The sequence below is a fragment of the Vitis riparia genome, chromosome 15 (assembly GCF_004353265.1).
Source record: "Vitis riparia cultivar Riparia Gloire de Montpellier isolate 1030 chromosome 15, EGFV_Vit.rip_1.0, whole genome shotgun sequence".
Taxonomy (NCBI): domain Eukaryota; kingdom Viridiplantae; phylum Streptophyta; class Magnoliopsida; order Vitales; family Vitaceae; genus Vitis; species Vitis riparia.
The window spans coordinates 5,822,463-5,835,561 of record NC_048445.1 but is presented as its reverse complement, the minus strand read 5'-3'; the positions used below and the strand labels follow the sequence as shown (position 1 = coordinate 5,835,561).

General features: G+C 32.6%; 1 protein-coding gene across 1 annotated transcript; it reads right to left on the bottom strand.

The window, feature by feature from the left end:
- Positions 1-10,643: 10,643 nt before the first annotated feature.
- On the bottom strand, positions 10,644-12,997 carry LOC117932164 (probable calcium-binding protein CML23). The gene is made up of 2 exons (XM_034853262.1): positions 11,730-12,997; positions 10,644-11,629 (listed from the first exon to the last, which is right to left on the bottom strand). Exon 2 carries the CDS (start codon positions 11,586-11,588, stop codon positions 10,974-10,976), a length of 615 nt encoding a protein of 204 aa, XP_034709153.1. The 5' UTR covers positions 11,589-11,629; positions 11,730-12,997; the 3' UTR covers positions 10,644-10,973.
- Positions 12,998-13,099: the final 102 nt, after the last annotated feature.

Here is a 13,099-nt window from a genome sequence, read left to right as displayed (position 1 = left end):
AAATGTCTACTTTTTCTAGTTAGATTGTGGATGGTTTTTTTTTTTTTTTAAAGAATTTTGAGATTTTATTTTAAAGTGATTTTAATTCAAATATCATTATAGGCTTGCAGTTTCTTTTAAAAAGAAACTAAAAATAATACTAAATCATCATGACTTTGGTTAGTATTTATAGTTATATATTTTTTTTTTAATATTTTAAGTGTTTAATCAAACTTAATATTCAATGACTTAATTATTAAGTTATTAAATTAATTTATCAACATCTTTTTAAATTTTAAATTACAATATTAAGTCATTTTATCAAATATATTTAATATGTTTAAAAAATTAAATTAAGTTATTTAACTAATATTAAAAGGTATGTGATAAAACTTAATATTTATTATTTAATGATTTAACTTAATTTTAAGTTAAATTATTATTAAATTATTGACTTAAAAGCTTATTACTTATATATATATATATATATTAAGGTTATTTAGTAAACTTAACTTAAATTTATTCTCACTCATATTCATTTTTATTAATTTTAAATAATAAATTTATTTGTAAAATACCTATATTTAAAGTATTGTATATACATGTGATCATTATAAAATATTTATTATAAAAAATGAGTCATAGTTTTAAAATATATTCTCATTAGTATGGATAAATAATGCAAAAGATATTTGATATTAAGAATTAGTTAATTATTTTGACTTAATATTTAAAGTTAAAATAACTTTAAGTTATAATATTAAGTTATTTTATATAACATGCTTAATTTATTAATTGACTTAAATTAAATTATTAAGTCACATTAACTCATTAAATTGATTTATTAAACATGTTCTAAGTCATTAAATTTCTTTATAAAACACGCAAGTGAAATTAAACAAGAATGATGAAATAAACTTATAAATAATTTTTAAATATCAAAATCTTTCTTAAATCTATCCAAACACATATTAATATGTGAATGTTTTTATTAAATTTAATATTTAACCTTTGACATCCAAAAAATTAATTAAAATAAAAAGATTCAATGCATGAATTTTTTCAAATAAATTTTTTTCTAATTATAATAGTCTTACACATGGAAATTATATGATTTAAGTATAACTTCTTAAAAAAAAAAAATATATATATATATATATATATATATATATATATATATATATATATATATATATATGCCAAATTTTGTCGATTTTCAATATCAAATTCTTTTTATTGATTGATATAACTGCTAAATAATAAGATGGAAAATTCTTAAATTACAAAGATAAAGACAATAAAACCTTTATGATAAATCTCTAATAAAATAATAATCTTGATTAAATAATATTATTCTAACTCCGGTTAAATCCGGGTATAAAATAATAATTTTTTTAAGTCATCAAAGACTTAAAAAAATATAAATTAATAATTGATTAAATCTATATAAAAAGAAAAGGGAATAAAACTTCATAATATTATATTTAGTATTAACTTTTAACATCTCATTTCTTCTTTTAGGAGTCTCTCAAGATTATTATTTCATAGGTTTTATGTTAATATTTCTTGTTAAAAAAAAAAAAGAAAAAGGAAATAAAGGATAGAAATTGAAGCAGAGGGGTAAAATGGGGAAAGATAATATAAAACACCGACATGGTTTGACTGCATCGTCCAGAGTGTAATTTGGGAGCGTGAAAGAGAAGCGTGGGTGGCGCTGACAGTGACAGTGACAGCGTGGCTCAGTTTAGCATCACCCTCTTCTCTCCACGCTTCTATGCGCCGTGGTGTTCATTCAACTTTCACCAAGCCCACACTCGCCACTCAATCACTCCATCATATCTCCACTATTTACACTTCTGCCATTGTCACCCTTCATTTACTCATTATTTTCCATAAATTCACCTATGTTTATATTCATAAGGCTGCTAATTGACAGTATTAAGCACTGAATTTAAAATATTTAATTATTTATACAATATTTTTCTCAATATAAAATTAAAAAGAAGGACACAAAGAGGATAATAATGACAAATAAAATTCCTTGTTAAACTATTAATTTGAATAATTAATGTATGTTAGAGTGTTTTAAAAGACTTGAATGTTCATCCAAACTCTATTTAATGATATTATATTAAATTAATAATTTAATTAAAAAATTTAAATTAGATATACAGTTGGATTGTGAAGTCTGAATCAGTTTTATTGTGTTTTGAACAAAATATCAGTGTGAGATCAAACTTTTTGTAAATTCGGAAGGATCGAGCTATTTAATCAACTTACGGGGGTTGAAGGGGGTAGCGTCCCTTGGAGATTTTTATTTTTTTTGTTAATTAACGAGTTTACTCATATTATATATTTAATATTTTTATATTTAGTGTTTTGTTTTTTATAGAATGCGATCGTAATTAAAAGATATTTTTTAAGAGTTTCACCATTATAATTTTTTTTCTTTTATTTTGATTAGTGGATTGTTAAATATTGATATATTATATGAAGGTAAGGATCATATTAATTTCCTTTATTTTCTAGTCGTGTATTGTTTGGTTAACACTTAACACATACATTGCACAAAATTATTTGATTAAATCTAAAAATTCATAGAATCCAACTTCAAATCTTGCCAAAAGAACAGAACAGTAGCATAATATTATAAAATATATATAAAGAAAAAAGAAAAAGGGAGGGGGTGTAAGTGGGAAACCAAATTCAGCATGATGGCAGCACCAAAGAGAAGAGAGAGGGAAGATGATGAGACTGCAGAAACACTACTTCCAAAAACAATTTTAGGTAACTGTGGACTGTGTGGAGCATCTGCTAAGTGCCCATATACTTGCTTACATGCACGTGTGGCTATTTTTAAGATTAAAAACGATGGTCTTCCCTATGTTTTCCTTTCTTTTTTTTTCTTTTTTTTTTATAAGTGGTTTGCGTGTGTGCGCGTTAGGTTTTCACCAGACTCCATTCAATCAGCTGATAAGAGAGAGAACTTCAACTTTACAACTAATTTATAAGTTGCCTACTGATGAGTGATGGCCACTACCTAAAGCTAGGCAATGGGAAGGGTCTTTAATTAATTTAAGTAATTATAGGCTATAAAGTAGGGTTTAATTAGTACATTAATTTGCCTAAATGATGGAATATTAAGAGTCCCACGGCTAATGCTTTTAGAGAGCACTTTTAACATAAAAAGTGCTTTTTCTTTTTAGAAAACAAAATAAATCTAGTGAAATTTAACAAATGCTTTTAAGTAGGAAAATGGGAGTGCTTTCTAGGAAAAATAATTGATTGGCAATTTTCACAAAAACACTTTTACTAAGAGTATTTTGATTATATATATAAATAGTATCGAGTGCATTATAAAAATATGTTTAAAAGTGATTGCAATGAAAGTGCTTTTAATTGTAGCTTTTGGATCGGTAATGCTTTGATTAGTAACGTTTTCATTTGATATGAATAAAATATATATAAACTTGATTTTTTTAATAATTGTTTTAAACGATTCCTTAGATTATGTGTGGTTCCGGAAAGTTTGAAAAAAAATGTAAGAGAAAAAAAAATAAAGAGAAAAATTAAAATAAAAAAAAATAAAAAATAAATTTAAAGTTAATAAATCGTTTTTATATATCACTACAAACTTTTTTTTAGAAATTTAACTCTTTTATATATAAATTAAATAATTTTAAAATATACAAAATTTTTAATAATTTTAATTATATATGTATTTTTTTATTTTTTATAGTAAAACTAAATATGAGAAATTTTTTTTTTTTTTCTTGATCCTTTTTGGGAACCAAACATGGTTTTAGAGTTTTAAAAGTAAATGGAATTTTTTTAAAAAAAAATTATTAAATGCCCACTTTCCATAAAGATTTGAGATTTAAAAAACCATTTTTTTTTATAAAAAAAATAAAAATTAGACAACAATGCTTAATTAAAAGAAGTTTATCCCAATGATTCAAATTAACACATCGATTAAGTAGCTAGTTACAATTATTCTAAAAAAGCATTTTTCAGAGATATAAGTACTGTTGAACAGAATCCAAGAACTGCACCATTCTTAATACAAGATGGTATTAATGGACCTGCAAATCGTATTTTCTTACTTGTACCATGGCCATGGCCACGGCCGTGATGCTAGCATCTGCTTTAAGTTTATATTATCCCCCATAAGGAATCAAGCATGTTCACCATCTATCAAAGTAAACGATAGAATGGGGGTTGGTGTATGTGTAGGGGGATGGAGAAGAAGAAGAATCTAAAATTAAAATTCAAATAGTTGGGGCTGTCGCCGAGAAGACCGCTCCGCCTTCTTCTGGACTTCACGTTCCTTTCATCCCTCTCAAAGTCTCATCGGATATAGCCGGCTGTCTTGGTCACCCCCCAAATAAAAAAGAAAGAAACCATGTCGCTTTCAACAACCAACCAAACAAGATACATAAAATATGCAAGTGCATTGTTGTAATGCAACAAAACCATCGTTTTCCAGGGTGGTCAACGCTCCCCCCACCTTTACCCTCTCCTCCTAGGTACCCCAAATCCAAGTCTTCTTCTTCTTCATCACCATTGCCTCTTCTAAGATCTCCTTCTTTGTTTTTTCCATTTTTAGTCTCACTATTCAATTTCTTCATTTTTGGCCCATTTCTACCTTGCTGTTTATTTATTTATTTATTGTTTATTTATCCTTTTTCCTTGCCCTAAAATGGGTAAAAAAAAAAACAAAGGAAAGTGACCCAATAATTTGATTGTTTTTATCATATATTTTTGTTATGGTTCTAAATGGTTATTTTGCATGGTGCCCAGTGAATGGTCTGGAATTATAACTAGTAGCCTACCAGCTAGGAATGTTCACCATTCAAATTGAACACAATTGGTTAATGACATCCACATGCTGAACTTTGATCGATATGGACCTACTGGCATCCATTAGTACGGAGATCCTTCCTCATTAATTCCATGCAAATGCATGAACAACTCCAAATTTGGACCCCTTCTTCAATGAGTTAGGTAGGGTTTTTCCTAGAAACTACCACTTCATGGAGGGACTACTTCTTCTAATTGGCAAGCAATTTTTTAATTTGCAGGAAGCCCTAGATGAAAGGGACTTTGAGAAAGAAGAATTTAGTTTCTATTTTGTATCCTAATTTATTTCTCTATCTTACAGTATGTTATCTTAATGACAAAAGTCTTTTCTAGTTCATTGAATTTGCCTTTCCAACTTCACCATTGTCTTGCTAGGCTTCATCAATGCTGTTTCAATGCCTTGAGTTATTCACAAGTTGGTTCCATTACCAAGACTGATCTCTGCAGGCTCACAAGTCCTGTGCACCCAATTGCAAGCAACATTAAGGCTCACTGTCGGTCAAAATAACCATCGTCCCTTAAAAAATGTTGATGTGTTTGGTCTGGTGAGTACATTAGAGGTTGGGTCTTCAAGGAGGACATAGTCTTCCCTATAGAGAGAAGAAGAAAGGGATGCAAGCTTAGAAAAATCTTAAGCAGCTGTGGTCCTAGGGCAACATTAATAATATTTTGATATCCTTATCTTAATCAACTCCTTTTTAGTAAACAAATCAAGTCCATTACCTTGTTGAAATAAACAATTATTTGAGTAAAGCTAATCCACAGGGAGGGTGTGGACCACTAAAGAAAACACTATTACTTCCATGTGAAGAGCACCAATAGCTTCGAATCTAGCATAATGTTGCATGTTCTCACTTTCTCAGAAGCCATTTTTTCTCAAAGTGGCTTGAGACTGTTTGCACACCATTTCTTATCCTCTGAAGAAGACCAATTGGAAGCTTTCAATTTGGATTAATTAATCAAATTTGCATCGAGCATTGCGAATATTTTACGGACTAAACAGCCGACCAAGTTGAGGCCGCCACGTGATCGATAGCGATCTATTTGGAATCATTATAGTCATCCCTTCACCTGCTTGTTCTCCTCTTTCAAATGAAACAATAGCTCAATTGGCCAGCTACCATTATGTCAACGAGTTCTTTTCACATTGCTAGGGTTTCATTGTGTCTAACCCTAAATTGTACTGCCCACCTTTAACCCTAATTGCATGCTTTCATTGGTTTATGCCCTTGATCAATCTTCTCATCTTTCTAAGAGGACTTTTCTTAAAGCAAACATCATGTGGGAAGAAACAAACCACAACCCACTTTGAAACAGTTTCATTTAAAGCAGATTGATTGAACAAGATATCCAAACCCTAGTTCTAGGAACTCTAGGGTTCTTATTTTCCTGCAATGAGATAGTACCAGAAAATATATTCATGACATGATCCAGGGCATGATATTTTTAACTTCCTTGGGATCCTCTTTAACCAACAAAATGGAGACATGAACATTATCCATATCAACAAATGGGGTTTTTTTTATATTAGGTTTTTAATGCAACAGATAAGCTAATAATTGTTAGTACTATGGCATTCATATAAAAAATTATGTTCCTACCAATTTGGAAGTGTTGATTATTTGTAGGAAGCTTCCATTTTAAGATTTCGATGGTAACAACTAATTAATTTGTCCAACAAAAAGTAATTTTTAACAAGTTTAATTAATCTAAGAAAGATTGCTAACAGACATCAGTGTGATGCCTCGATCGATAAATAAATTGCATCCTATGACTAAGTGCTAAATATAATGATAACTTTGAGGAATAATATATGGTTTCTTTAACATCTCAAAAGCTTTGAACTCAAAGAATTGTTTTCTTTTCCTTCTCTAAAATTGCCATTGACAGGCATGATATATGATATGACTAAGGAAAACCATTTCTTTAATAACAGCAAAGAGAACAAAATGATTGCAATCAACAATTTTATTGCTAAAATATGTTCTACAGAAAGTGTAGTAATCTTAGGTTTGTGCATTCACTGTAGGTTAACTCATTAAACAATGGATCAAGCAACTTGGGAAATAAAAAACTATGCCAATGGATTATGTTTTGTTGTAGACATAATATTAAGAAGGCGATCGGTTAAGATTACCAAGCAAGATTGCTAAAGCTTTCCTTCTTTATATGATATCATTAGCCAACTTGCATAAATAAAATTGTGTGACTGGATTGAAGCTTGTATGATATGTAACAACCATGAAGAAGAGTGTTGTTTGGTAAACTGAAGCTAGTGAACTGGCATTTTGTTTTTATATATCATGTGTTAATTAGTTTCTTTATTCGAATAATTATATCGACGATGCTTCGAAAAAGTTGAGCAACTTTAATTTTGAAAGCTTTTTCTTAATCATACTCATGATCAGCAGTTGCAGCATATGAAAATGAGCTGGTTCTTTGATGCCAACAAGGCTACAAACCCTAGTTTCAAATTACTAAATAATTGACCTTAGTATACTGGTTGTGCCTGGGATTCTTGGTGGGCTAATGGCCCAATAGATGAGCTATTTTCCATGAGAGGCCCATGCAGTTAAGACCCTTTCCCTGGTGTGCAAACTACAATTTTTTCTCCTCTACAACAAACAGAAATTTCTGTGCTTAAGGTGGGTTGTATCTGTAAGCCCACCTCTCCAGGCTTTGGTTTGGGTTTTTTGGTGGGTGAACTGAGCCCGGCCATGCTCAATGGCCCAATTTCCACGAACGGATATGGAAGTCTTGGGCCTAAATGATTTAGGGGGAATTGGGCTTTTGGAATACAAAATGAGAATGAGTGGTTTGAAGGGCCTTATCAATTTTTGTCTGCCTCGACGACCCACTGAAAATTGCCTTCAAAGGTAAAATTCTCCATGTTATAGCACATGGGCTAGCTTTAGAGTAATTGGCTTGTACATAACTTGATCGTGTCGTAAATGACAATATTGTACTTGTTCTCTTGTACTGAATATGTCTGGGAGGTGGCCAGACCATGCTTTTGGGAGATTCCCTCCAAATGATGCTTGCAAAATGTGAATATATTTTCTTGTACATTCAGTGCAACTATATCGTATGCATGTGCAAGCGGATTGTACATGTCTTAATGGCATTCCCAATGATTGTCCTCTCTCCCCCTCTATTGCATCTTTTTGGGAGGTGGTTAGGTCATGGTTGAGAGGCTTGTAGGTGTATTTCACAATTATAGATATTGAACGTGTCTTATATATAGATTCAATGTAATTGTTTTGTACATTGATCAATCTATCGCAAATAGATGTATGTTGCCCCTATGATGCTATAAATAACCATCTAGATGCCCTCGACCTTCATTTGTCATGTTTGCATGATGATATTATTATGCTTAGGAGGTCCTCTCTCCATGAGATGCATTGCATGATTATAAACATTGTTTACATTGTACGTTCATTAAGTATTACTTCATAGAAGTTAATGAGACCAAGGTATGAAGGAATGAGACTTAAATACAAACTATTGTGACCAAGGTGCATGAGAATGAGATTTAGGTACAGATATATGGAACTAAGGTTTGAAGATGTAAGATTAAGGTATAAGCAAAAAAGCGATGTTTTCATAACTGGATCGATCAGCGAACTGAAAAAGTTACCGATTCACGGTTTAATAGTCGAACCGATGGTTGAACCGCAGTCAAACCGATGATGTCATAAATATATAATTTATATTTTATTAAAATTAAAAATAATTATATATATATATATATATATATATTAAATTAAAAATCAATAATATTTAATTTTTCATCTTTTATATAAATATATTAATATTTTAAAGTTTATTAAATAAAACATATATAATATTACATATGGAAAATGGAAGTGTTTAAAAAAATATTAGATATTTGAGATGATTTTATTATATGTTTTTTACAGCCCTGGGCACAAACCAATTAGTTGGTGCAACCATGCTCACCTTGAACCCCTGGTCCAAGGTTCAAAACCCAGGGCACGTAAATTGTGCATAGTGCATATATAAATGTTAATTGTTTTCTGTTAGACTTGTCCTATCCCACATCAGAAAAGCAAGAGCATAAAAATACCTTTAAAAACCTCATTCAGGTGCTTGTATCCTGATTGACTGCTAGCTATGGTGGATTGGGTTGTGCATGGGTGTGTATGGGTGTGTGACCTTGGCTATGGTGGGTTGGGTCATGAATGAGTGTTTACCATTGGTAAATTAAAGCCTACTTTGACCCAAAAACCCAGATTCTTAATTGAACCGAATTGTCTCAGTTCCATCCTATTTGGCAATTCAACCACCAGTTAGTCCAGTTTAATGCCAGTTCGAAGCCCTTTCCGACTCAAAAGCTCAATCGAACTGAACCAGGATCTAATCGACGGTTTGACTGGTTGAACCGGCCAATCTGATTCGATTTTTAAATCATTGCAAAAAATGAAAGGTGAAAGATGAGGTTTTTCCACTCAAGCCATTTCCCCCTCTTATCCATGTAAAATATGAGAAGTGAAATACAAGTTTTTGAAAGAGCTTTAGATATTTTGGGGGTTTTCATAAATCTCTTATGTTTTCTCTATGGTTGTAGTTAGATGATTTGAATTTGAAATGGGAAATGAGGAAAAAGGTTTGTGATTATTATAATTTCATTTACATGAATTTTTCCACAACCCTTGTACGCAAATTTCAAACTTTAATAGAGCTTTGTAGTTTTATATGACATAGTTTTTGTCTCAAATGTGTTGCTTCTATAGAATTTCTCTATATTCATGTGGTAGTGTTATATATATCAATGTTTTCATAATCAGATTGATCATTGAATCGGAAAAGTTATCGATTCACATCAAGCTTGACATTTTAGCATTAATATTATATTGTAAATTATGTTAGTTAGGTGTTAGGTCTGTTCATGCTTGAATTAGCTTATTTTTAGAATAAAACTATGAAGAGTTGGTTGGAACGACTTTTTACAAAAGTCACATCAAATCTGAGCAAGGAAATTCGCTTTTTTGTTTTGAAATGATTAATTTCAAGAATAAACCTCTTATGTAGCAGCTGTAAAGGCAGTCCCTGTTGAACTCCTCTCTGCTCGGTCTTTTCTGATCGGTCTTTTCCTATTCCCTTCTGATGGGGTTAGGGCACTTGTGCCTTAAGAGAGTGTTTAGCTTTCTTAGAACTTTAGGTAGTGTGTGGCTTTCCTATAATTTTCTAATTGTAAAACATATTTTTCTTTGTTCTTTTTTTTTTTCTAAAAAATAGAAAATTGTTTTCAAACAAAGCCTAAAGCTTTATCAGATGGGGCTTGAGGTACAAGAAGATGGGCAAAATGGTAACTTGAATCATATCCAAAGCTTTTAATTACAATTCAGGGTTGGAATGGAAGGTTTAGGTCTCATCAGAGAGGATGGATCCGGATGTTGAGTGTAGGAGACTTTTCAGTTGACAATTAAGTCACTAAAAAGAAATGAATGAGAAGATGATAGAGAGGTGAAAATGATGAAGTCATGCTTGTTTGCATCTCCAATGGCTTGTTCATAGTATCCCTTTGGCTGTATAAGGAACATCTTATCGTTTAGCCCTTTCACAGCCACTCATCCACATAAACAACAGGACAAACCATTGATAACACATCTCTGTCAATCCTGGGCTCCATGCTAAACATGTGTCTGTTTTTTAGCTAAAGATACGAAGACATTTACTTAAAATAAAAATCGTTTACTTTTTAAATCAACTCAATCTCTGGATATATTGGCCTCTGAATTCATGAGAAAGCAAGAAGACAAGAGAGGGCTAGCCTTGTGAGTAGAGAGTAGCATCCTTCTTAAAACATTACAAATTTTTCTTAATTGCTTCTCAAGGGATTTAGTGACATATTTCAAAATCAGAAGCATTGCAGGCACTGAGTTTATTGAAAAAACAATTCAACTAAACCTAATTGAAAGGGGAAACAATGTCTACAATCAGTCATTCTAGTCTTCCTGCATGAATCCCACATAGCTTCCTTGCCTACCTTGGTGAAAACTTATCTACAAGAGGCAAAGAAGAACTTCTGGTACTTAAATGCTTCTTCTTCTTCTTCTTCTTCTTCTTCCCTACAAAGCTTGTTGAATGATCGAAATCCAGGGTCAGCCTCATATAGCTTTAGTACTAGCACATCCTGTCATCATTGATCTAAATTCTTCAAAATCAACAAACCCATCGCCATCTTTGTCGACTCCCTTAATCATACGTTTACACTCTTGGAGGCTGCACTTAACGCATCCAAGGCTGATTAGAACACGCTGCAACTCTTCCGCGGATATCACTCCATTCTTGTCAGAATCGAAAATCAAAAAAGCATCCATCAGACCATCATCACAGGTGCTGCTGCTACCAACTGTGAAGTCAGTATTCATGACGCGCATGAACTCGTCCAAGTCGATGAACCCATCCCCGTTGCAGTCCACTTCTCTGACCATGCCTTCAGCTTCCTCGACGGCTGTGGACTTCTCCTGTCCTAGCCACAGGAGTACTTCACTGAGCTCGAAGGAGGATATTTTGCCATCCCCATTCGTGTCAAGGAGCCTGAATACTTGTTTCAGCTGGTTGGACACTTCCATAGCAGTGAAAGACGAGGCTAACAAATCAAAACCCGAAAACAATCTCTTATGCTGTCTTCGCTTGCATCGATGGAACTTGTCCAAGACCCTGACTTGCTGAAGAACGGTTCTAGCAGCAGCAACAGGCCATTTGAAGCAAGTCAACATGGTGTGAAAGAGAGGAAATGATGGTGGAAACAGTGGGCAGACTGAAAAAATGGATGGGGGTAAGAAACGATTATTAACAAGATTGGAAGAATAGAACAAATAATTGGACACTTGAATGAGAAGAGAAATTGTGGGGTTTACATTTGTTACAGCTCTTTGGAAGCCTTTTGTCACCTTGCAATAATTGCAAGGACCATTGGTGCCCTACACACAAATACACGACATTCCCCCTTCAACCATATTCAATCAATCTCAGCCCGGTTTTTTCACGGGCACAAAAGGTAGAAACCTTTTGCGATAATCTTCATTTGAAGCTTAGAAGTCAAATGAAATAATCCACTCTCTCTCTCTCTCTCCTCCCTCCACGCACAAGCGGGATTTGGCGTGTAGTCAAGACTTTAACTTGGTGCTGATGGAGCCTTGTGGGGCGGAGGCCAGCCGAATTGTAAATTACAAGCGCCGGCACTTTGTTTTCACGTACCCTTTATTTTTCTTTCCGACCTATGTAGACTCCGCAACTGAGGCCGCCTTTGGCTTGTTTAATCATGGCCTAAACCTTTCTTTTGTTCTATACTACTAACATTATGATGTGTTTGATTATTCTCCCAATGAATGGTCCAGTCCAGTCTACTCACTTATCCAAAAAGACGTCATTGTATCTTTCAATTTCAAATAAGCTACCCCCATGTTCAATCCTTAATTCCTCAATAACGGTCTGGCGATTAACTAATTTTTACAAGGAAAAAGAAATTCTCCTGAATCCCATCAACCTAAGATCTTTCCTTTTTCTCGTTTCAAACACCGTGCCCGCTTCTTTGAAGATTCCAAATAATAATATTAAAGCACTAAAATTCAAATTCTACCAACTCGTCCACAATCCCAGGAACATATATCCAAATCCCACTACCCTCCGGATTCCCATGATCCGTAAAACCTGAATGAGAAGAATGATACAAGTTGAGAAGATAAACATGCCTAACATTGCTGGACCTAGAAATAATACTAGTATTTGTTGTGGAGAGATCTCTTTTTAAATAAGCAAAAACAATACTTTATACGTATTTCAATATTTCAATAACTTATTAAATAGTATATCATATTTTCACCTAGGTGAATTTTATTGAGCAACAGGGCAAGGCTTTCCCAAGAATTCCAGATGTCTAGTAAACTAGAAATTCCATGAATATGTAGGCATCTGACTCATACAAAGCTAAAAAATGGTTAAGGAAAATAAGACACCCAAAGCTAATGACCAATCAGTATTTCAAAAACCAAGAATTGGGTGATGAAATTTAAACACTTCACCTACTCAAGCTACCTCATTCGAGAATAAGTCAGGACACAAATGTTGGAAGTCATTATCAGCGTCTGCCAGATGAAGAACTGTCCTCCATCTCCAAGTGCATTTCCAAGTCAGAAAAAGAAAACATTTGCCTGCAAAAGAAAACCACAGCATAACCAGAGAAAATCTCTGCTTCTATGCTCAATAGGCAATTTTTACATGAAATTTT

Excerpts from the sequence above, each read along its gene's own strand:
- LOC117932164 (XM_034853262.1), bottom strand. The coding sequence starts at position 11,588 with ATGTTGACTTGCTTCAAATGGCCTGTTGCTGCTGCTAGAACCGTTCTT.